Source organism: Mesoplodon mirus (genome assembly GCF_964341445.2).
Source record: "Mesoplodon mirus genome assembly, chromosome: 12".
In the NCBI taxonomy this organism is placed as follows: domain Eukaryota; kingdom Metazoa; phylum Chordata; class Mammalia; order Artiodactyla; family Ziphiidae; genus Mesoplodon; species Mesoplodon mirus.
Window position 1 is genome coordinate 66446719 of NC_138988.1, and position 23707 is coordinate 66470425.

General features: G+C 53.1%; 4 protein-coding genes across 6 annotated transcripts; all 4 read right to left on the reverse strand.

The window, feature by feature from the left end:
- Nucleotides 1–309: 309 nt before the first annotated feature.
- TAPBP (TAP binding protein) lies at nucleotides 310–10732 on the reverse strand. Its single transcript, XM_082638005.1, has 8 exons — nucleotides 10586–10732; nucleotides 10281–10451; nucleotides 9788–10048; nucleotides 3466–3864; nucleotides 2722–3063; nucleotides 2542–2631; nucleotides 2371–2408; nucleotides 310–1679 (listed from the first exon to the last, which is right to left on the reverse strand). Exons 1-8 carry the CDS (start codon nucleotides 10620–10622, stop codon nucleotides 1668–1670), a joined length of 1350 nt encoding a protein of 449 aa, XP_082494131.1. The 5' UTR covers nucleotides 10623–10732; the 3' UTR covers nucleotides 310–1667.
- A 158-nt stretch (nucleotides 10733–10890) lies between these two features.
- ZBTB22 (zinc finger and BTB domain containing 22) lies at nucleotides 10891–14586 on the reverse strand. 2 transcript variants are annotated; one of them, XM_082638004.1, is made up of 2 exons: nucleotides 14565–14586; nucleotides 10891–13579 (listed from the first exon to the last, which is right to left on the reverse strand). In XM_082638004.1, the coding sequence occupies exon 2, from the start codon at nucleotides 13508–13510 to the stop codon at nucleotides 11603–11605; it is 1908 nt and encodes a 635-aa protein (XP_082494130.1). In that variant the 5' UTR covers nucleotides 13511–13579; nucleotides 14565–14586; the 3' UTR covers nucleotides 10891–11602. The 2 variants fall into 2 exon arrangements, with proteins under 2 accessions (XP_082494130.1, XP_082494129.1); XM_082638003.1 differs by lacking the exon at nucleotides 14565–14586 and adding an exon at nucleotides 14217–14284.
- A 371-nt stretch (nucleotides 14587–14957) lies between these two features.
- On the reverse strand, nucleotides 14958–19591 carry DAXX (death domain associated protein). 2 transcript variants are annotated; one of them, XM_082638184.1, is made up of 8 exons: nucleotides 19500–19591; nucleotides 18349–18607; nucleotides 17363–18194; nucleotides 17023–17237; nucleotides 16644–16863; nucleotides 16007–16481; nucleotides 15624–15846; nucleotides 14958–15201 (listed from the first exon to the last, which is right to left on the reverse strand). In XM_082638184.1, the coding sequence occupies exons 2-8, from the start codon at nucleotides 18553–18555 to the stop codon at nucleotides 15142–15144; spliced, it is 2232 nt and encodes a 743-aa protein (XP_082494310.1). In that variant the 5' UTR covers nucleotides 18556–18607; nucleotides 19500–19591; the 3' UTR covers nucleotides 14958–15141. The 2 variants fall into 2 exon arrangements, with proteins under 2 accessions (XP_082494310.1, XP_082494311.1); XM_082638185.1 differs by having other exon boundaries at nucleotides 18349–18604; nucleotides 19500–19577.
- Nucleotides 19592–22100: 2509 nt separating this feature from the next.
- Nucleotides 22101–22343, reverse strand: SMIM40 (small integral membrane protein 40; the record flags this gene model as incomplete). The annotated part of the gene is made up of 1 exon (XM_082637762.1): nucleotides 22101–22343. The coding sequence occupies one exon, from the start codon at nucleotides 22341–22343 to the stop codon at nucleotides 22101–22103; it is 243 nt and encodes an 80-aa protein (XP_082493888.1).
- Between the last annotated feature and the right edge of the window lie 1364 nt (nucleotides 22344–23707).

Genomic DNA, 23707 nt, shown 5'->3' on the forward strand with positions numbered 1-23707 from the left:
AGAGCCCTGGGTTCCCGCCCCCTCGGAAGGGGGCGGAGCAGGAAGCCGCCATGTCCAGTTAGGGACTCGGCGCTCGGGGGTTTCCGACGCCAAGGCCTGGATCTCGGTTCTCGTACGGTCACCCCGCGAGGGCCGGCTGCTTGAGGGCGTCCCGTCCGTCATTAGTGGCGCCCGACCCCAATCAGTTCCGAAGGGGGATTGGGTGCAGCCGAGGCATTTGAGAGGCGGGGTCGTTGGAAGGAACCACACGTGATTGAAAGTGTTCTTGCGCTTGGAAAGGGGATCCCTGGGGAAGAACTGAGGCACCCGTTGGAAGCACTGAACAAGTTTATTTCCATACGATTAGACCCGCTCCCCGCGTCGGTCTGGCCGACCGTCCTGACCTTCGGAGGTCCCTAAGCCGAGCCGCTGCTTCCTTCCTCCAATAGTTATTTGATCCAACACCTGCTTTTGAATGCTTAGGACGCAAAAAGACTAACTTCTTATACTGAGCGCACTCCAGCGGGCGCCAGGCCCTGTGCCGGCGCGGGGGATACACCAAGGGACGGACAGGCTCATCCTCGCCTTCGAGGAGCCGACAGTCCGGGCAGGGAGACAAGCATTTAACAACGACTCGCACAATCACTTAAATACAACCGTGGTGAACCGCGCAAGAGGGATACGCGGCGAACTGAGGGAATGACAAGGCTGACCTGGTCTGGAGCCCAGGAAGGCCGACGGTGGACCAGGCAGAGGGAACAGCGCTCTGGGACCCAGGGAGGGTGGGAGGCTATTGAAGAAAAGGATCAGTCGTAGGTGTGATGAGCATTGAGAAGAGGGCCGGAGAGAACACGAGGTGGGATTGAAGAGGTAAGCAGTGGCTGGAGTGCAGGGATACACAAGCCAGGACAAGAAGAATGGATTTTGCCTCTAGAGCACCCGTTTCTGTCCCAGAGGTCCCTGAGACTATTTCAGGGGGTATGCGAAGTTTAGGCTATTTTCATAACAATCCCAAACTGTTATTGGCCTTTTCATTCTCATTCTCTAAAAAACGTACAGTGGGGCTTCCCTGGTGGCGCAGTGGTTGAGAGTCTGCCTGCCGATGCAGGGGACACGGGTTCGTGCCCCGGTCCGGGAGGATCCCGCGTGCCGCGGAGTGGCTGGGCCCGTGAGCCATGGCAGATCCCGCGTGCCGCGGAGTGGCTGGGCCCGTGAGCCATGGCAGCTGGGCCTGCGCGTCCGGAGCCTGTGCTCCGCAGCGGGAGAGGCCACAGCAGTGAGAGGCCCGCGTACGGGGGGAAAAAAAAAAATACGTACAGTGTTTTCCTGAAGCTACATGACGTGTATTGACATCGTCCCCACAGCTAATGGAACGTGTGCTTGTGTCTTCCTGTGTATTAAATTGTTCTCAGTTTTAAGTTCTATAAATATCTATAGTTTACAACCCACATAAGCAAAAGCGCTGTAGGGTCCTTGATAATTTTTAAGAAGTCCTGAGAACAAAAATTTTGAGAACAGCTGCTCTAGAGCCCTAAGAAGGTGAATGTCTTGTATCTTTTCAGAAAGCAGCTGCTCACTGGAGAGAGATTGGAGGGGGCAGGAACCAAGGGTATACAATTTGGGGGAGTTATTACAGTAGCTCAGACCAGAGATGATGGTGGCTTCCCCAGGATGGTGGTGAGTTGGCCTCACTGTGTTTTCTGGAAGAGAAGTAAAAAGGAGGTGAGGAATTCGGGGCAGGGTGAAGTGCTCATGGTCAATCCAGAGACAAATGAACATCATGGGCACAGAGGATGGCAGATGAAAGAGGCTAACATTTTCTGTGTGTTTTAAGCCTGGCACTGTACCAAGTGCTTTTGCTCCTGCATCTTCCAGAGGAGATGCCCTTTCTCTTTTAATCATTCCAAGAGCCCTCTGAGGCTCTGCTGGCCGGTAGGGTAGCCACCACCCACTTGTGTCTGTTGAGCATTTGAAATGTGGCTAGTCCAAATTCAGCTGTGCTGCCAGTTTAAAATAAACTCCTGTTTTTGAGGACTTAGAATGGAAAAAACACTATAATTTCTTATACTGATTACATGTTGCCACGATAACATTTTGGACATATTAGACATCTCTTTACCTTTTTAATGCAGTCCCTAGATTATGTATTTAAATTTACATATGTGGTTTGCATTATAATTCTATTGGACAGCACTGCCTAAGCAGTTTTTTCCCCCTACACCCAAGGAAATGGAGGTGTAGCATGTTTGAGATGGCAGAATTTAATGCAGGTCTGTGTGAATTCCAAGTCTGGGTTCTGCCCACCAAGCCAGCAGCCTCCCTCCTGGGTGAGGAGTTGGGCAAAGGGGATAAAATGAGAAGGGAAAAATAAGGAAGGTAGAGTGTCGTTACCTTTTCCACTGAATCCTTGGAAGTTGCCAGGTAGGCAGCTGTGGAGAGAAATTTAGAAGGGATGGAATGGGGCAGTAGAAGGGCAGAGGGATGGGTGTCAGACTTCTTCTGGGAGGAGGAAGAGAATGTCTGCCAGTCAAGGGTCCCAGTCTGGGTGGGGCTTTCACTCACCGGCCCAGCCCAGCACGTTGATGAGCCCAAGGAGGAGAAAGGCAGACAGGAAGAGGCCTACGCCATCCTCCAGAGAGGGGCCAGAGAGACCTGGCAGGCAGAAGGGGCAAGAATGAGTCTGAAATTACCAGGCATCTCTCCCCACCCCCCTCCCCATTTCTCCATATTCCAGGCTCTTACCAGCTACCTGCAGGGTGACCTTGGCGCTGCGTCCCAAGGCAGGCAGGCTGGGGTGGTGGACACGACAGGCATAGCGTGCCCCATGCTGCCCGGTGGTGACCGGGGGTGGCTGCAGGTGTGCAGAGAGGCTCACGGAGCCATCTGAGTGATGGCTCAGGGCGGAGAGCCACCTCTGCCCCTTGGCCTTCTGAAAGCGACCCTCTGGGCCACCCCAGAGCTCCCACTCCACCTCCAGGCCCTCGGAGGGGTAGAAGTGGGACACGAGGCAGAGCAGCTCCGGGGGCGCCTCCCTGGGGGCGGCCCATATAAGAGGTGCTGGTGTCAGGGTCACCTTGGGGGGCTCTGGGGAGAGAGTAGGAAAGCAGCACGGGGGAATCAATCTACACTGTCCTCTCTCAGAGGCCCTCAGTGTGCCCTCTGGCTTCCCCAATACTGAGGGGTTTGGGTTTTTTCCTCCCAGGATGGGGAACCCGCCATCTCCCCATTGGTGTTTCACAGGAATCTCCATGCCAAAGCCTCCATTTTCAGGGACCCCTACTCCCTCAGATTTGGAAACCTTCATCCCAGAGCCGCTCAGGTTCCCAGGGACCCTCTACCCATTGCCCCCCTGACTCTCAGGGACCCCCAATCTATCTCCCTCTACTCACCCAGCACCCTTTTCTCCACCATCCTTCCCCCATCATGGTGTCCCCATAATCCCAGTGATCACCCTCTACCCACAGAGACCCCTGTCCCCTCACTCACTCTGTACAGCAAGCTGCAGGGTGGTCTGTCCTTGTAGGTATGGCAGGTGTACAGTAGCCAGATAGGTGCCCTCCTGGAAGGGCTGCACTGCAGGCAGCCAGAAGGTCCCATTTCCAGTCCATGGCCCCAGGGGCTCATCATCATCCCAAGCAGCAAATGCCACCGCCCCCTCTCGGGCAACTGGCATTTGCCCACTCAGCCCAGGAGTCGCAGCCAGCATCAGGTGCCCCTTACCCCGGTGCTGGCGTCGCCATTCCAGCCCAAAGGGAGGGGGACCTGGGGCCAGAGAGGTAGCAGCCTTGGGGGAGGGGGGCGTGTAGGCAAAGCTCAAGTCCAGCAAGGCATCTTGTCCTATTCGGATGCGAGGGGTGGGGGTGTGAGTGAGGACAGTCAGCACAGCTGGGGAAGATGGGGAGAGGAAGGTGGGGAGGGGGAGAGGAAGAAAGAGAAAAAAATAGAGAAATGGAGTTACAGGGGGGGACTCGACTCTAATTTACCCACCCCTCTGAGGACACCTCCCTTCTGACACTCACCATCTCCCAGCCCTCCCTGCAAATCCCCTTTGCCCTGGGACTGGGTGGGACCCAGTGAGACTCAGAGTGAGCAGAGAGGTCTCACGGTGAATAGAGGCAGTGAGTGGGTACAGCCCTTTAAGGCTGCTCGGAACACACAGCCCGTGCTGCACCAGCTCTGGGGTCAGCGGGATCTGAGTGTGCTCTGACACAACCTGAACCAGCCCACCAGCCTCCACGCCCACCTTTGAATATCCAGGCCCTTCTTAGTTTGCTGGTGAAGAAGTGATGACTCATGACTGTCAACCCTATGGTGCTATGCAGAGTATTTACTGACTCTGGAAGGTTCTGGCTCTAGACTAGACCTGAACACAGACATCTATGCTCTACTGAGGCAGTATGTGCTGGTTGAGTGCCTGGAGCCTGGCTGCCCTGGTTAATCCCCACTCTGCAGCTATTTATATGGCCTTGGAACAGTTACTTTACTCTTCAGTTTCCGAATCTCCTAAATAGGGATAATAATGATGAGAGTACCTATCCCATGGGGTTGTAGTGAAGGTTAAATCATTTAACACCTGCTACTCAGATGTATGCAGTTCCTGATTCTGGATAACAAAGACATCTATATATGAAAGCTGCTTAGAACAGTGCCTGGAACACAGTATGACTACAAAAGTGTTTGCTGTGATTACAGTCAACCATCTGCCAGACAAACGTAACGTGCCCCAACTCAATAGCATCTCTAGAACATTTCCCCACTCGGCTCCAATGCCCATCTTCCCTGCCTTGACCAATGATCACCACCAGCCCCCAAGCACTAAAGGCAAGCATTTGGACTCCCTAAGACTCCTGCTTCTAATTAATTCATTCAACTAATATTTATTGAGCACCTAGGATGTTCACGGTTGACGAGAGTGGTAAACAAGACAGGCAGCCCCCGCCCTCACATTGTGTAGGAGACAGATTGCCAAATATAATGTGCTATGTGCTATCCCCACCAGGCCCTAATTCTGTCTCCCAAATAGATCTTACATGTTTCCTACTCAAGTTCTTATCAATATACATTTGGACAATTACAACAGCCTCCTCTCAGGTCTCCCTATCCTCTATCAGTATCTCTCTCCCTTTCATTTCATCCTCCACACTAAAACCAAATAACGTGGCTACAAGTCTGATCTGGGCACTTGCCTGTTTAAAAATCCCACCTAGGAAGCCAGCAGCTAAAGGCATACACTGGAGCTAGATGGCCTGGGGTTCAATTCCTAGCCCTGCTTCTTACAAGTTGTGTGTCCCTGGGCAAATTACCTAACTGCTCTGTGTCTCATATTTCTTCATCTGTGACATGGGAATAACATCAGTACCTAGTTCTTACGGTTGTTGAGAGGAATAAATAAGATTATGCCTATAAAGTGCTTAGAACAGGAGCTGGCATATAGAAAATGCTTAGCTGTTACTATTTTCATTACTGTCATCATCATCATGATGGACTTGCTGGGCATCTTGGGAAAAGGACTTAATCTCTATTTTCCCCATTAGTCCAATGATCTAATCCTTGCCTACCTTTTGTAGGAATCAAGTAAAATAACAGGCTTTTGGAAAAATGGTACACACACACACACACACACACACACACACACATACAAAACTTATGATGGTTCACTATCATTTATAAACTCCAGCTTTCAGGGTACTTGGTAATCCAGCCCCCAACCCATCTTTCCAGACTTCTCTTGCACCCTAAGAACCAGCCACATAGAATCCCTTTCTTGTGACCAGTAGAAACTCTAGTCACTGGGCTTTTCTTTGCTTTTGTTCCTTCAGTTTCCAATGTCCCTCCCTCATTTTCTCCAACATCTAACTACTTCATGTCCTTCAGATCTGTTCCACTGCCAGAAGTGTCTGGGTCTTCCAGGTAGAAGTAATTTTTTTCTCTTGTGGTTATTTTTATGTAATTTTTTTTTTTGGCCATGCCACGGGGCTTATGGGATCTTAGCTCCCCAACCAGGGATTGAACCCCAGGCCCTCGACAGTGAAAGTGCAGAGTCCTAACCACTAGACTGACAAGGAATTCCCTATTTTTTTTTTTTTTTTTTTTTGGTACGCAGGCCTCTCACCATTGCGGCCTCTCCTGCTGCGGAGCACAGGCTCCGGACGCGCAGGCTCAGCGGCCATGGCTCACGGGCCCAGCCACTCTGCGGCACGTGGGATCCTCCCGGACCGGAGCACGAACCCGTGTCCCCTGCATCGGCAGACGGACTCTCAACCACTGCGCCACCAGGGAAGCCCGGAATTCCCTATTTTTGTGTAATTTTTAATCCTAGCTTCTAAGGCTTACAAGGTTAAACTTCTCTGAACTTCATGGGATTGTTTTTGTTCAATAGAGTAAAAAAAAGTAAGCAATTTCATTTAGTTTATTAAAATCCAAAAATACAGTTTTGAATTGTAAGAATCAATCCGTAGGATTAATAAACAAAACCTAAAGGTTTTACAGTTCAACCTTAAGCTAACAGTGCTCTTTAATATGGGTTTATGAAGCAATTTTAGACCTGCATCCCACAACCTGGACTCTGTAAAAATACAAATGTAAACACAACAAAGCCAGAACCTGTTGGTAAGGAAATTTCTACCTGTTTTGCAGCTTGTATCATATAGGCTTATGCTTTTCTGTTAAAAAGTGAATGGTAAAAACTATTACAAAATATTACTGAAAAAAATTTAAACCCAAATCTAATCAAGCCTCTACCTCTAGCTACCAATTTATAGGAAATATGGAGGGAAAAGGAACAAGGGAAATGACAGGATGAGGAAACAATTGGTCAAATATAGAATGTGGGAACTTCTACAGAACAAATGACAAATCAATAGCATTTAAAGGGGTGGGGCAATTACAAATAAGAGACTTAAGAGACAAAACTGGGACCTCCCTGGTGGCGCAGTGGTTAAGAATCCGCCTGCCAATTCAGGGGACAAGGGTTCGATCCCTGGCCCAGGAAGATCCCACATGCCGCACAGCAACTAAGCCCGTGTGCCACAACTACTGAGCCTGCACTCTAGAGACCGTGAGCCACAACTACTGAAGCCCGCGTGCCACAACTACTGAAGCCCATGCGCCACAACTACTGAAGCCCGTGCGCCTAGAGCTCATGCTCCACAAGAGAAGCTACCGCAACGAGAAGCCCGCGCACCGCAATGAAGAGTAGCCCCCACTCGCCACAACTAGAGAAAGCCCGCATGCAGCAACGAAGACCCAAGGCAACCAAAAATAAATAAATTTAAAAAGAGAGACAAAACTGTTATAGACTGAATGTCTGTGGTTCTCCCTCCCCCAACCCCCCCCCAATTCAAATGTTGAAGCCTTAACCCACAATGTGACTGTATTTGGAGGTAGGGACTAGGAGGAGGTGATAAAGTTAATGAGGTCATAAAGGTAGGCCCTAACCTGATAGAGCTGGTGCCCTTATAAGAAGAGGAAGAAACACCGCAGCTCTCTCTCTCCCCTCCACGTGGTGACACAGCCAGAAGGCAGTCATCTGTAACCACAAGGGGAGAGTTCTCACCAGACAACAGCCCTGCTAGCACCTTGATCTTGGACTTCTAGCCTCCAGAACTGTGAGAAAATAAATTCCTATTGTTTAAGCCCCCTGGTTTATGATATTTTGTTATGGCAGCCCAAGCAGCTGCAACAACCAAATAGAATATATAGACCTCTTTTTGATCCTGATTCAAGCAAATAGACTGTAAAATAACATCATTGAGACAATCGGGAAAAATTTAATATGAGCCAGGAGTTAAATGATACTAAGGAATTATTGTTTGTTTTGTTAGGTATGATAATGCTATTGTGTGTGGGGGGGTTGTTAAAGTCCTTATGTAATAGAGATGCTTACTGAAGTACTTATGAGTAAAATAATACAATGGGATATACTTAAAAATACTTCCAAAAAACAATAGAAGTTTGGGGGAGGATAGGTAAAACAATTTGGTAAAATGTAATAACTATACAAGTAGATAATTGGTATATGGGGGGTTCATTTTACTGTTCTCTACTTTAGTGTGTCACTGAAACTTTCTATAACAATTTTAAAAGAATGATGAGAATTAAATACTATACACACAAGTATATTACAAAAGTATATTTCTCAAGAAACATTTTAGAGTATCTGACAACTAATTTGGTAAGAAATAAAGTATAAATGCATACTAGCAAAATTACTGATGATCTGTGACCCTGGAAAGAGTTCATTTTTAATTTTACATTGAAACAACAACTTTCATATTCTTAAATCCCTAATCAAGTAGGAATGCTTGAAAAGGAGGACTGAGCACAGCAACTAGTTTTCACCCCTGGTGGTGGGTGAGATGCAATAATTTTCTCTCCTGGGCACACGCCCATGGCTCCCTATCTGCACTTCTTTTACGGTACAAGTCACTTTCTACTCTACAACTACCCATGACAAATCTGATGGGAACCTTCCTGAGAGTAGACTCTACATCCGATCACCTTTGTGACCCTTAAAAGTACCCAAGGCCACCCCAGAGGTTCTGATTTAATTCATCTGGAGTAAAACTCGGATTTCAGTATAACCTCCAAAAGGATTCTTATTTGCAGCCTGGACTGAGAACTACTGGGCCCTAATTTATTCTTGGTAATAATAAATATTTAATCAGTGAATAAATTAACAAAGTGTCTCGCTTGATTGTTACAACAATGGGAAGGCAGATGGGAAATAACCGTCCACATTTTACAGTTGGAAAAGCAGATTCAGAGAGAAAAGGACATTCTCACCCCACCTTGTGAAGCCAACAGCCTGGGAAATATTCCTGCCCACTAGAGAGAGCTACTGTCCCCACAAGGAGCAGTTTGCCTCTGCCCCTGCCCACAGCGAGGTCTGGGGACAAAGAATGGAGGTGTAGGCAGATGTGAGGGTTTCAGGGTGGGTGCTGAGCCCTGTGGGTGATTCTCTCTCAGTGATGAGGGTGGCAGGGAGAAGGTACTGGGTAAGGGAGGGTGTAGGGCTCTGCTGGGGTTGACCAGCCGGTCAGGCTGTATTGTTTCCATAAAATCGCACAAGACTGAAGGAAGCCGAGGACTCTTAATATCCTACCCACCCTCCCGAGAGGACCTCCGAGAAATCCCAAATCCCGGTCAGATCTTCCCCATTCTTGCTTTATCGGCCCACTCCCTCCCTGCGCCCCAGCCCAGCAAGGTGCCCAACCCCTGGGCCTCAAACCGCATCACACAATGCACAGCAGCGGGAACCATTAGATCTCCTGCCGCTTCCCTTCCACGCGCTCAAGCCCACCATTCGGTGACCACAGAGTCAGGGCATCATCACGCGCCATAGGGAAGGGGCTGTCAGGGGAGGTCGACGCGCTTGAGCTCAAGAGCCTGTGCTTTGCTGGTTGCCGCAGTGCCGGATGTGGGCGCGGGTGGGGTGCGAAGCCTGTTTTTTTAAACTGGGTGAACCGCAAATGTGGGGGAGCCTAGCAAGATCTAGGAGGAAAGGTGCAAAAGTTCCTGCTTCTGAGACCCTCCCAACTCCGTCGCCTAGCGAGTTTCTTAAGGTCGGGTGTCAGGAACCCCAGCCTGGCTCCAAAGCCCCGCCCCAAACCGCACTTTTGTTTAAACTAGGCTGGGACTAGAAGAAGCGGTAGAGACATCTTAACTTTAGCTGAACTGCCTCGATTTATAAATAAAGAAACTGGGACCCGACTAGGGAAATGACTCGCTCAAGTCCACATAGCGAGTTAACGGCTGATCTGGACCCTTAGAATCTACCCGTTTATCTCTACTTCCCCTCGGTAGCTACCTGTTGCCATGGTGATGAGAGCCGGCTCCGGCTGAGGCTCGGACTGTGGTCGAAGGAGGCTGGAAAGGCTGAGGACCGGGCTGGACATGCTGACCATGAGCCAACTCCCATCCAGGGCCCGCGGGCAGCTCTGCTCCGGGGTCAAGCCGCTGACCCAGTTCTCCGAGGCAGGAAACGGGACGTAGTGGCTCATTTCGCAGCGCGGCACGGGGGCGTCCCGCGGGTATCGCCTGAAGGCGGCCAGGAGGGTGCCCGCGGGGTCTGTGAGCGCAGAGAGAGAAGTTGCTGCCGTAGAATCTCCGCCAGGAAGGGGCGGGGAGGGCAGCGTCCAGGGAATTTTAAAGGTACGGACTACCCGGTAGCGAGAGATTTAAAAGTGATCCAGTTTCATTTTACAGAGGGGGAAACTGAGGCCCGAGGTCACTGTGAGACCTAAAGAGCAGGGGGTTTCGGTGGAGGCGACAGAGTTGGGAGCGAGTCCGGCATGACTCACCATGCACTTTGAGGTAGCGCTCTGGGTCGAGGTCCGGCCGGGGAGGTGGGCTCTCCGGGCTCTGGCGCAGCAGCAGTGCAGCGGGTTTCTTGGACAACCGGCCCCCGCCCGCATCCTCCACGAACCAGCACTCTATCACTGCGGGTCCCGCCGAGACGGCGGTCGCCGTGCCTGGGGGGGAGGGGCGCGAGTGAGGGGACGGCCCCAACGTCAGGTGACCCGATCTCCCCCACCCCACCCCCAGACCCACGGTGGCAGACACCTCCCACCGCTTCCCTGGGCTTAGAGTCGCGGCGTTCGCTCACCCAGAGCCACAGCGAGGAGCAGGGACAGGGGCTTCATGGCGCCGCGATCTTCTCAGCTCCGAAGCCGCCTCTTCCCCATTTCACTTTCACTTTCCTCCAAAGGCCGGCAGGAGGGGCGGAGGAAATCTCCGCTCCGGTTAGGGGAAGGCTCGGGGGAGGCAGGTGCTTCCTCCGCGAGCTGGGCAGGGATCCCGGAACATCCTCTCCAGTTCTGATCTGGGGAACTCAGCCCCGCCCAGCCCTCCTGAACCACCCAGCACCACAGAGTCCGGGAGCCTTCCCACACCAGAGGCACCCCCTCCTGTCCACCCCAACCCCGAATCCACTTCCCTGAGAACCCTTACTCCACCTTCCCCGACCTGGGCCAGGTCCCCAGCAAACACATAGGGGTTGTCGGGAAGGCAAATGAAATGACCAATAAATATTTTAATCACCGTTTAAAAAAAAATAAGATTTAAAATAAAACCCTTGTACTCCTACGACTTACTCCCTCCTTGTCTCCACTCCCCCACTCCCCAGTGAGAATGGAGTTGGGGGACCCCCAAGGTGGAGGAAGAGGGATTAGGGTAGAAACAAGGGGCACATCCTTTTGGGGGGCAGGGTATGTTCTAGGACAAGGGTGGGGCTCAAAGACCTGGTCCCCACAACTACGCCAACACAGACTTTAGGTACAGACTACAACCACCTGACCCTCGACCCAGCGACTCCAGGATGCTCAACAAGCCTCCTCTCCCTCCCTCCCCCCACCACTTGCGCCCTACTCGGGAGCTGGGGCTTCAGTGTACCCATCTGAAGGGGAGGAAGGGCTGAGTTCCGGTGACACTTTAGGGAGGAGGGGCTGAGGAGTAGAAAGGGGTGGCCCATGGTGCGAGGCGGTTCCCTCTCCAGAATATATACAAGTCCATAGAGATAGGAAGACAGTTAAGTGTGTTGGGAGATCACCTACGGGCCACAGCGCCACTGGCTAGTGATCCCTAATCCCTCTTCCCGGAAAGCTACCCCCAGTAGCTCGCCTCTTCAGTTTGCTCCTCCGCCCCCACTGAAGCCCATCTCCACCTTGTGGACGCTGGGCGGGGACCAGACCCGTCGACTGGACGGGGGCGTGGCCCCGCTCGCCTCGTCGCCGCTGCCCCCGCCGCCGGGGGACTCTCTCTTGGGCTGCAAGGCTGGCCCGGTGGTCCCCCCGGGTCCGGGTCCGGCCCCGCCCCCGCCGCCTAGGCGGTGCCGGCGCTCACAATGTCCCCGGTGGCGCATGAAACTGTCTCGCCACATGAACTTCTTGGCGCAGACGCCGCACTCGTAGGGCTTGAGGCCTGTGTGTGTCTTCATGTGCTCTGTCAGGTGATGCTTCATCTTGAACTTTTTGTTGCACACGGGGCAATCAAAGGGCCGCAGGTTGAGGTGCATGTTCACATGGCGATCTCGCATGCTCTTGTGGGAGAAGGCCTTTCCGCAGTGGCACAGAAAGATCTTATTTCCATCCCCACTGCCTGTCCCTCCAGGAGTCCCGCCGGTGCCACCCGGCATGCCCAGGGCCCCTGCCGATGTGCTCCCCAGGGTCACTGCCCCATGTTCAGCTTGGTTCCCTGGTGGCTGGCCTGGAGCCTGTGAGGAGGAGGAGGAGGATGAAGAGGATGGGAAGACTAGGATCTGGTTGCCCTGCATGTCCAGTGGAAGCAGGGGCCTCGAAGGATGGGAGGGAGCATAGGAGGAAGGGGTTGGTCCCCCTGAATCAAGCCCTGCCCCAGGACCCCCACCTTCATAGGGGCCAAAGTCATTGGAGGACTCACAGAAATTGACCTGCTCCTCTCCCTTGTCTGGAGGCTCAGACAGGGTCCGGACGTCACTTATGCTAAGGGTAGCCTCAGGTCCTCCCCCTGCTGGCACCCCGGAGCCACCCCCCAGCTCTTCATCTTCATCATCCTCACAGGTCAACACCAAGTCTTCCTCCTCCTCATCCTCTTCCAGGTCTGGGTCTTGGGGAACGAGGGGCACTGGTGCTGGGCAGTTTCCACCCCGTTTCACATATACCCAGTGTTTCTGCGGCACAATGCTGGGGGGTGCATAGGTGGGCCGGCGGAGCCCAGCCCCAGGGACCACTGCACCCCTCCCATCCCCACCGTCATCACACAGCTCATCTGCCTCCAGCAGCAGCTTCCCAGAGGTAGCCCCCCCACTGCCAACCACAGGGGCGGGGAATACAGGGCCACCTCCTCGACGCTCCCCACTGCCCACTGCAGAAGCTGCAAAAGCCTCCTGGGAGGAAGATGAGAAATCAGTGGACTCCCGAGGGCTGAAATAGCTGCTACTGCTGGGGGACTGATTCTCACTGGCCCGGCTGGAGGCATGGAAGCGTACGGATCCCACAGTGGCAGGGGCCACGGTGCCCCCACTCCCTGAGGGGACCCCAGCACCAGGGACAGTGACCGATGTGGCTGCAGCAGTGGTGATGGTGGTGGTGGTGGCTGAGGCCCGGCCCTCTCGGAGGAGTTCAGTGCACTTATCCACGATGTGCCACATTTGGAGCACAGACCCCACTGTGAGGAAGTTGACAATGTCAGCAGCAGCCATGCTCAGGCGGCCAGTATAAGCTGAAGCCAAGACAGTCTCGAAGGCGCCTGGGTCCATGACACTGGGCAGCGAGATGGAGGTCATGCCCTTGAGTAGGACCTGGTCGTGGAAGTAAGGGGAAGAGGCAGCCAGGACAGCACGATGAGCCCTGAACTCCCGTCCCTGCACTCGGATGGACACATCACAGAGCTGGCCCTGCAGCCGCTGCTGATTGAGAGACTCCAAGAGGGCACTGGTCACCTCGGGGAAGGACACGTGCACCACTGCCGCTGCAGGCAGGGGCAGTGGTGGTGGGGCCAGCGATAGAGGCAGGGGGAGTGCTGACCCGCTGGGAGACAGAGGAGATGGCTCCATGGTATGGAAGGAAGGGGTACCCCCCCAGCCACAGGAACAAGGGAAGGAGGAGGGCGGCCGGGGGGGTCTCTGGAAAGAAAGAGAGAAGAATGATAACATCCCATAATGACACAGCCCTTTACAGTTTAAAAACATGTTCACACATTATCTGAGTAACTCCCCACAGAGACACTATAAGGTAGGTATTCCTTTCAACCCCACTTGACAGATGAGGAAACTGAGGCTCAGAAAGATTAAGAGATTATCCAAGGTTACACCATTAAGTGGCAGCACCCACAAACGCAGGTGTCCTAACTCCAAATCTAGTGCTCTTTCCTTGGACATTACACAAATAAGGTGCTCTTGGGGAGTCGGGTGCCTCCCCTCAGAAATTCCCATTTGCCTGAGAGCCTGACTTTCCAAAATTTACCTTCTGGGGTTTTGTACCCTTTTCTTGGGAGGGGGGCAGGTTGGCTCTAGTGTTGAAAACCACCCCTCTCTCCACTTCCCTTTAGGCCATGGCCCCCGGCTCTCTCGCTGGCCACGCCCCTTGCCCCCAGTTATCCCTAACCCCGCCCATTTCGGCCCCGCCCATAGCTTTTGGGCTCCGCCCCTTACCTGCCCCCGCCCACATCGGGCCCCGCCCCCTTCTGCTCCGCCCCAAGCGTTACTTCGACCTCCTCTCCCACCCGGAAGGCGCCCCCCAACCCCGCGCGTCCCCGCTTACCGGGCCGCGCGCCCCCGGGCCCCCCCGCCCCTCACTCGGCGGCCAGAGCCGCAGCCTGGGCCCCTCCCGCCGCCATCTTGCGCCGACTCCCTCCGCCCTCCGCCTCCGCTCCGCCTCCCGCCCCTCAGGCTTTAAAGGCACAGGCGGGAACCCCGCCCGACCCGCTGGGCAATACTCGGCCGACTCGGCCACTTCTCCTTTAAAGAACAGCTTCTTCCTTCCACCTTAAGGGTACCAGGTCTCTTCCGCCGATGAGGACGCAGGACTCGGTTCGGCCGAAGCTCTCATTCCCCTTTAATTCGGTAAGCCTGCCTCTTCCCATTGGCGATGGGTCTAGGCCGTCGCTACCTGGGCTCCGCCCCTGAGCTGTGGCCATCAGCGGGTTTGCGGGATCTAATCGCCCCGGTCTCCCAGCTTCTGACAGTCCCCCTGAAACCCCGCCCCCTACCTCCGGGCCTGGATTGGCTAAATAACCTTGAGTCGGCCCGTGATTGGCCTTTTTACCGCTACCGCTCAAAGTGAGAAAGTAAAGCGCGTTCAGGAGGCTGAAGTACATTTTTTCAGCGCGTGGCAGAGGGCAAGGAGAAGGCCTGAGGGCGAGAAAAACTCCGCGAGAGGCGTACCGAAGGCAGCTGGAAAGGACAGATCTAGGGCTATCCCGGGGGCACGGCTAACCCTAAGCCAGAGAACAGCTCGTGCCAATCACCAGCTGATGAGAGCGGGACAAGGAAAAGACAGGGATACAATAAGAAAACAACTTTATTGTTTATTAACGTTTCTGTGTAAAACTTAAGCTTTTTTTTTTTTTTAAAGAAACCACCAAAAGGCGATTAGCTCAGTCCATCCCTTCCTCAGTCGTCTGCTTCCCACCGTCCTCCAAATACTATCCCAAAACATTTTGGAGGCAGGGAGGAGGGGGAGGCAGTTAATCAGAGTCTGAGAGCACGATGATCTCCTCTGGATCGCACTGTGTGGCCACACTCATCTGCAGGGGAGTGAGAGACAAGAGAGTCAGAGAGGTCTGGAACACAGCGGACGAGAAGCCAAGGAAAGGACTTATCATAGATCAAAAACTGGGGTGGGGCTTCCCTGGTGGCGCAGTGGTTGAGAGTCCGCCTGCCGATACAGGGGACACGGGTTCGTGCCCCAGTCCGGGAAGATCCCACATGCCGTGGAGCGGCTGGGCCCGTGAGCCATGGCCACTGGGCCTGCACGTCCAGAGCCTGTGCTCCGCAACGGGAGAGGCCACAACAGTGAGAGGCCCGCAAACCGCAAAAAAAAAAAAAAAAAAAAAAAAAAACTGGGGTGGGAAAAGAGAGAGAGGAGGTGATGAGTGCAGCAGACAGAGAACCCCAAACTGAACAATGAAAGAGAATGAAGTCAGGAAACACAGCCTCCCTCTCTTACCTTAAAAGTACCAGGCCTGGAGGGTTGTGACTGTGGGGTGTGGGACAACCGGGCTGGAAATGGGCTACAGAGGGAGCTGGTCACCAGGCCGTGGCTAGGAGAATCCACCCTCGTGGAGGAATCGGCAACTGGAGCCATGGAAGCCAAGGGGGAAGGCGGGCTGGGCAGGGTATATGTCTTCTTCTCATTCTTCTCATGCACTGCCCTTTGCCTTTCCACATAGCTAGAGACAGAAACATATGTGCGTGGAAGGGTATGTGGAGACTGAGGCTGGAGGGGGAGCATCCAGTTTCTCCCCGCAGACTCCGTTCCACAGTATTCCTCTCAGAAAGCCCCCACCGTCCCTCCTTGGCTTCCCTCTTTCTCCTCCTTATTGCTGTTACCTCTTTCCTAATGGCCCGGCTTCTGTTTGCTTCTCCTTCCGAGATTTCTTGTGGGGAGGACTGGAATCTCCCCAGGTGTGAGGAGAGACGCCTCCGTTGAAGGAAGTGGAGGTGACCATGGCTGCTCCATTCTCCAAGACAGTGGTGAGGGGGTCTTCTGATTGCTTCCTGGAAGAGGAAACGTCCCTCTCCTCAGGGGAAGGAGTAGTATCCAGGGGCAAGGCTTCAATCTCTAGCTCAAAGAGCTGAGACATAGGGCTCTCTTCCTTCAGGGGCAACTCCTCAAGGTGCTCTTCACTGCTTTCAGCAACTACGCTGGAGTGGGCCGGGGGCTCTTCTGCCAGTGAAGATGGTGACACTGTGAGGCCTTTGTTTTGCTGCTCCCCCAACGACCCGCTGATCCCTTTGCGAGGTTCCAGGTTCTTTTCAGTGGAGATCTGTAGTGGGGACATGGGGCTCTTATCTCCATCCTTCCCTGGAAAAGAAGAAAAGAGGGGAGGGGTACCAAAAGAGCTAGGGGAAAGAAAACTGCTGAGAGGACACTAGGAGTAAGAGGAAGAAGGGAAGGATCTCAAACTGGGGGCTCATGCCCAACAGAGTAGAGGGAACCGATGAGAAGACTGTTTCCTTGACATACCTGCTTCCTCCTCCTCCTCCTCCTCTTCATCGTCCCCCTGACCTTCCTGCATCTGTTCCAAATCCTCCTCTTCTTCAGAATCTGTGGCCTCCTCATCTTCCTCCTCCTCATCTTCCTCTTCCTCCTCTTCTTCCTCCTCCTCATCACTTTCCTCATCTTCATCATTGGTCTCAGCCTTGGAGGTGGTAGGGCACTCCTGGGATGCCATCCCACTAGGGCCCTGCAGGGGACAAAGGAGTTTCTCTAAGGAATCCCTTGCCCCAGAGGGGCTGCTTCTTGCGTTCCTTCTGCACACGCCATGATCAGTCACCACGTACTCCCTCCTGGCCAGTGCAGTGGAAGGACAAGGTCTCTCTGAAGGGTGTATTCCCTTCGATACCTCACCAGAATCCAAGGAGGCTTTGGAGGGGTCTGCAGAGTGGGAAGAGGTGGCTTGGGGGAGCCGCGCTCTTCTCTTCTGTCTCTCGCTCTCCTCGCTCTTGTCTTGCATCATTGCATACTTGGAGATGACCTCATCCAGCCGGCTCATAGCCAAGCTCCGGTTCTCCCGCAGGCGCCGAGCCAGGGCAGGATCTGACAGTGCGGGATCAATGCCTATGTGGGAAGATATAAAGTCAGTGTACTCACCCAGAACCCTAGAAGCAGGGACTAGAGAGACACCCCCTCCACCACACACCTGACGAATGAGGGTTACCAAGGAGCATCTCACTAATGCCTACCTGGCCTATAGTCATCTGTGAGGTGACAGCCAAAGTTGTAGATGAGATCAAGGTGGCGACGCTCCTGTAACCTGATGCCCACATCTCGGAAGGCATCCTGAGCCATAAGCTGGAGCTGCTGCCGGGGGAGGCCAAGGCTGTGCCGAGCAGCTGCCTTCTCTACGGCCCGCAGTACGTCTCCATAGTCAGGGAAGGTATCAGGCCCTGGCTTGTTGATGAGCCGCTCAATGCGCCTGTTGACCTCTGGGTAGCGGGTACCACGGTAGGGTATGCGCTGCTCTATGACCCGGCCTGTCAGTGAAGGGCAGTCTTTCAGCTCACACAGCCGCCCAAAGAGGCGGATCAGCTTACGCTTCAACCTCGCCTCCTGCAGGTAAGTGGAGTCTGGGTCATCCAATTCTGAGAGATCCAACTCCTTTTCCTGCAGCCGCCGGATCTCTGCCACGTAGAGTGCCAGCAGCTGCTCCAAGTGCTGGATCTGCCGCCGGGAACCATGGGTCCTTGGGGCCTCAGAGGCAGTGGTCTCAGCACTTGTGGGGTCCGAGGAGGGGTCTGCGGGAGGGTTATTCCCAGAGAGCTCACTAGAGGTGGTGGCGGCAGGGGCCACGTTCAGCTTCTTCTTGGCTGAGTGGGCCTTGAGAACAGTGCAGAGCTCATTAATGTAGACATAGAGCTTAGCTGGCCGGCTCTGGGCCCGAGAGAGGACCCGAGAGAGGATGTTGCAGAACTCCGCCGAGGCCAAAAACAGAGAGTGGGCCCGCTGCTGCCGGTTATAGAGGAACGGGACCACCTCAGGGTGGTCCGCCGTCTGCGTCTTACACAGTTCAAGGAACTGGAAGGTTCAGGAGAAAAAGGGAGGGGGAAAGAGACAAGGGATGGGATTGAGAGAAAGAAGGCGAGGTGGGGTTAGTGGGGAAGAAAGGACAGGAGAGCCAGTCAGCCATCCCCCTCCCTGGGGTACAAGAATCTTCTCCCCTAAAGCTCACCTCTTCAAACAGCTTCTCATTCTCCAACTTGTAGCATTTCTTGCCGCCCGAACTACTGCTTCCTCCAGCCCCATGGGGCTGGGAGGAGCCAGGGGCTTCTGCCCTGGGTGAGGCCGGATTGGGGGGTGGGTGGGAGGGCCCTGGCAGAGCAGCTGCTTCATCTTCGTCATCATCATCCAGCACGATGATGCTGTTAGCGGTGGCCATGGGGGATCAAATCCCCCGGAGGGAGGAAGTGTTGGGGATTTCGTAATTCCTGCTGGAAGGGGATGGGGCCTCAGACAGAGCCCCTCCAGCATAGCCCCATCCCTTCATCTCACACATTTTCCAGTCTTCTTGGGTTTCAAAACACCCAGCCATGCCCAACAGTGTCCTCACTGCCTATCTTCAGCAACCATTAGTACCATATGTTTTTGGGGCCCTTTACTGTGGGAGCCCCAAACCATCTGAAAACCTTAAGTCCCACCCCCAGCTCCACCCCTCACGTCGATATCCGGTCTTTCAGTTGCATTTCCCCACTATTTCTCATAGTTGGCAAGTTGATTCTTCCTCTCAACCCCTGGACGACCTCTCACATTGCACTCCAGATTTCCTTGACATCCCCTCGAACAGATACCACACCCCCGCTGGCACCACCTCAGGTGTTTTCCCCTTTCGCTCTCACATCAAATCCACACCCTCACTCCATCCTGAAGGATCACCCCAACTCCGAGACTCTCTGAGGCGAAGAAGGTTCCCTCCCAACAATCCATTTCCCTTTCTCCTACTTAAATTATCTCCATATTCCACCCTCTGATGGCTCTCCTCAAACCGGGGCGTTAGGTTGGAGATATTTCACCTCAAGCCCCCTACCTCTCACCCCACCCTAATTTTCCCCATTCTCTTTCTGGGACCTGAAACCGACCGTGAGCCCCACACTGGGCTCTCCTGCTTCCACTCAGATTCCAGCCCTGAGTCCGGTCCTTCCCCTAGATGAGCTTCCCGCCAAGTACCCCTCCCCCAGTTCAGCCCCCCGGCCGCCCCACTCCCCTTCAGGGATAGGAAGGAAGGTACCACAGCTTGCCCCTCAGACTCAGCGCCCGGAACCCCCCAGTACCTCTCCCTCGACATTCACGCCCCCGCCTTCGCTCCCCGCACCGTCCGGCCCCCACCTCAGAAACGGTCGCTCGAGAAGACCCTCGCCGTTGATCTCAAAACCTCGCATGGTTCCCTCCGTCTTCCTTCCCCCTCCCACCGCAGGCCCTACTCCGGACCGGAAGCCGCGGAGTTTCCGCCCACAGGCACCCGGGTGCGGCCATATTGTCGTACGGAATCTAGTCCCCCCGCCCCCCGTGGCCGGAAGTGACGGTAGACCCGCCCCACGAGGGCTTCCAATGTCGCCCACATTGTCTGCGGCTCCCTTCCCCCTGACCTGCAGGGGGCGGAATTGTCCCATCCGGGCGTCCCAAATACCTGGAGGCCACCATTTTGCCGTACGGCGCTGGCTACGCCCGGATTGGGGCGCGCCGCCAGTGGAGCTCTTTTCACCCGGTGCTTCTGCCACTCCGCCAATCAGAAACTTCCCGCATCCTGGCCCAACTGCCGGCGAGTCGCGTGCCGGGAGGACTGAGCCACCTTTCTAAGTAGGGGAGGGGGGAACGGAACAGGGCAGCTGAGGAATTGGCCTTACAAGGCTGCACAAGGATGCATGGAAGGGCGGGAATCTCTTAAGAGGGAAATAAAACCTTTCCATCCACTGGGCTATTGACAAGCCTCCTGGTGCTGCTTTCCTACCTGCCAGGTACCAGTTTCCACGGCTTAATCGACTGCGCCTGTCATTCCTTTCTGTGGGCTGTGCGCTCCCTTGTCGCTGTCCAGAAGCTATTTCTACATCCAGTTGCCTACATCTCCCAATCGTGAAGTCATAACACATGCACACAAATGAGCACAACACGCTGTACAAATGTGTTATTATTACTGCTATTGTTGTTGGTTTGCTTTTCAAGCTTCACCACAGAACTAATGACCAACCAAGTAGGTGGGACCTGGGTGGTTCTCCTTCCTTCTCTGGAGGGGATTCCCGAGGCGCAGGTGCTGATGACCAGGAGGCTGTGCTTTGTCCAGGGGCTCCAGGGCCTGAGGACGGGCGATGTGGGGAGGGGGTTCTGAGAAGAATCTGTGCAAATTGCCGCTGTGACGGCTGTGAGACGAAATGAGGCTCGTAAAATACCTCGAGTCTCTCTCGTCCTCTTCCTCTGAGAGAGCTGATGAAAGAAGGAAGAGAGAAGAAACCGACTTTGACGCCCGCCTCGCCCACCCAACACCCCCCCCCCCAACCCAGCTTTAGGGAAGCTGGAGGGACTCGTGGAGGCAGAGCTGGGTCCAAAGGTGAGCTTCTGGGGAAACTGGAAATGTTAACACGGTTCCAAGTGCTGAGTTTCCCACTTCCTGCATCCTTGCGAATTCCACAGATGGTGAGCATCTTGCCACTTTCTGGGACCACAGACCCTTACATCCCCAAGCCCTCAGAGTCCCAGAACCTCAAACTCTCCCTTCCATTAAAGAATCCCACACCACTTCTCTTCAGTCGTCTAAGCCTATAGTCTTCAAATTGGGGGACATGAAGACTTGCCCAAGGGTACTCGGATTTGGGAGATATAAGGGACTTAATTTCCAGATTCTCAATTTTCCCAAAATTTATTTTCCTCAGTAAATTCCTGCAGTAGAGCTTCTCCTTCTTCCTTTCCTCTTTTACAATAGACTTTCTCCCTCTTAAAAAAAAAAAGGCTACTGTAGTTCTCAATCATGAAATCTCCTGGGGATAATGTTACCTTGTTTTTTGTTTGTTTGTTTTTTGGTTTTGTTTGTTTGTGTTTGTTTTTGTTTTGACCACTGGACTGCCAGGGAATTCCCTTACCTTGTCTTAAATAAAGAGACATGTAACGTATTTCTTTCAAGGCACGGTAAGCACCACCTCGTCTGTCTCACTTAAAATGTACTTTTAGGTAGTTTCCTGGCAGTCCAGTGGTTAGGCCTCTGTGCTGCCAAGCAGGGTGCCGGGGTTTGATCCCTGGTCAGGGAACTAAGATCCTGCAAGCTGAAACATAGAAAAAAAAAATGTACCTTCAATATTAACAATTATGAAAATGTGTACAATCTTTATGCTATTTAATCAGTTCTGCTCATGTAATAATTGTAATGATAACCCAGAAGAAATTTTTCTAAAAAACTAGAGTCTTATGGTCACAAGAAAGAAAAATATTTTTCATCTCAATTAATATATATGCTTATGTAGGAAAGAGTGATAGATTGGTCAATAAAAGACTTTCAAGTATAAAAGCATAAAATTGTCTGTGGAGAAGTAGAATGGTAATAGGAGTTCTAGGAGAAAAGAGAATGATGGAAGAAGAAAAGGAAGGATTCCCAATTATATTTTTAAACGAGTGGTGGTGAATATCAAGTCACTCTGATATTTCTACTCCCCTGGACATACAAAAGATTGATTTAATTGTTTTATTTTAAAATGTGAATATTTTTTGTATGCCAGGAATTACATCCTTGAAACAATGTTAATGTGTGATGAAAAGTTTTAGGTGCTTACTTAAAAATACTTGAGGAGTATAAACTTTTTCAAAATTAATTCCCGGAGTATAGGTGCAGAAATTTTAAGATAGCTGCTCTCAGCTCTCCAAGTGTCCCTCCAAAGCCCCATTTCCCCCTTTCTCCCCTCTCACCTCTGTGGCAGGGAAAGAGGACGTTTATAGGAAAGGCGGTCACAGTTCCAGCTCCTCCTCCATCTGAGGTGTTCTCAGGAGCCAGTCCCCAAACTTTGCCCATGGTAACAGCCACAGCAGCTTATAAACAGCCTCCAGCGTCAGTAGTGTCAGGATGAGGACCAGGAAGATAAAGAAGGCCTTGTCCATGGCCTGCCGCAGGGGACCCCTGGGAGGAGAGGGCCTCCGGGCAAACGCCAGGAACACATCCTCCTCGTCCACATCACCCTCCTCCTCAGCCATCCTAACCCACGGTGTGACAGCTGGCTGGAGCACGGAGGCTGGGATGGAAGCCCTTACTCAGCCTTGCCAGGATTAAGGGGCGTGGTGTCAGCAAGTCCTGCACCTGCCGAGCTTGACCCTAATTCCCCCAACCAAGAGAAAGAAAGGAGAGGAGGGCCTCTGAGCCTTTGGAACAGTCAATGCAATGTGAATGGTCTGGATTAAACAATTCCTAAAGTCTGTCCAGCTTCACTGTTTTATAATTCTGTGTTTCGGAAGCTGAAGGCCCAACAGAGACATGCCAGCTGGAGCTGCCCAAGTCATTCTGGGCCTCTAAGCTTAAGGCTCAAGGTCTTGGGCCCCTACAGACAGAGTGAGCTAGTGGACCTAGTATGCTACTGTGAGCCGCTGTCAGTCAAGCACCTAAGGCCCTTTACGGCTTTACATTGGGTGGTCGGGGGTGGGTGGGTGGGACACGCCTAACCTAGGTGGCTGGTGGCGGGGGAGCGAGCAGCGGTGGCTACAGTCCGCGAAGGCGCGTAGTTCTTCCCCAGGTCTGCGGGGCCCCGAGGTTGCGGCGCTGAAACCCCGCACGCTCACTTCGTGACTTCGAAGACGATTATATCAATCATTGGACTGCAGGAGCCAGGGCGGAGGTTTATAAAAAGAGAAAGAACATGATTAGCCAGCAGTGCGAAGGAGAATGATTGGGACTTAACTATTGGGGCAATAATAAGGAAGAGCGAGCTTGTGCGTGAGGGGCGTGGTCTGAGAGTTGCTGGTGGGAAATGTCCCAGAGGTTGTCTTGTGGCATGGGTTGAAGGCCTTTTCTTGACCCTGTTCCCCAGGCACTGGCCTGAAAGTTCGTGAGGGAAATCGAAGTCCATATGGGGACAGGCCCGCACCCGCCCCGTAGGTGGTGGTTGGGGGGTGGAGTGTGGACAGTGGAGGAAAGGGTCCATAGTGAACCTCATATCTGGAGCCTCTATTGTCTCGTACCTAAACTCCAGTTTGATCTTAATAAGAAGACATTGTTTTCTTGGGAAGAACTTGTTTACCCCAAAACGGTACAAAGGATGTCACAGGGGTTTTTTGTTGTTGTTGTTGTTTAAATATTTGTTTATTTATTTTGGCTGCGCTGGGTCGTAGTTGTGGCATGCTGACTTCGTTGAGGCATACATGTGGGATCTAGTTCCCGACCAGGGATCGTACAGTGCCCCCTGCATTGGGAGCGTGGAGTCTTACCCACTGGACCACCAGGGAAGTGACAGTTTTGTTTAGAGTCAACTCGTATTATCGTTTGCTACTGCCACAGGAGGTCATTACCAGTCAAAAAAAAAAAAAAAAAAAAACTGGATCAGGGCCAAACTAATCATTTATTAGTT

Coding starts and splice junctions, on each gene's coding strand:
- TAPBP (XM_082638005.1), bottom strand. CDS start 10,622: ATGAAGCCCCTGTCCCTGCTCCTCGCTGTGGCTCTGG. Junction 10,049..10,280: donor GCGCTACCTCAAAGTGCATG/GTGAGTCATGCC, acceptor CTGCGCTCACAG/ACCCCGCGGGCACCCTCCTG. Junction 3,064..3,465: donor CCTGCAGCTTGCTGTACAGA/GTGAGTGAGGGG, acceptor CTCTCTCCCCAG/AGCCCCCCAAGGTGACCCTG.
- ZBTB22 (XM_082638004.1), bottom strand. CDS start 13,510: ATGGAGCCATCTCCTCTGTCTCCCAGCGGGTCAGCACTCCCCCTGCCT.
- DAXX (XM_082638184.1), bottom strand. CDS start 18,555: ATGGCCACCGCTAACAGCATCATCGTGCTGGATGATGATGACGAAGAT. Junction 17,238..17,362: donor CACAGATGACTATAGGCCAG/GTAGGCATTAGT, acceptor CTTCCCACATAG/GCATTGATCCCGCACTGTCA. Junction 15,847..16,006: donor GCCGGGCCATTAGGAAAGAG/GTAACAGCAATA, acceptor TTCTGTCTCTAG/CTATGTGGAAAGGCAAAGGG.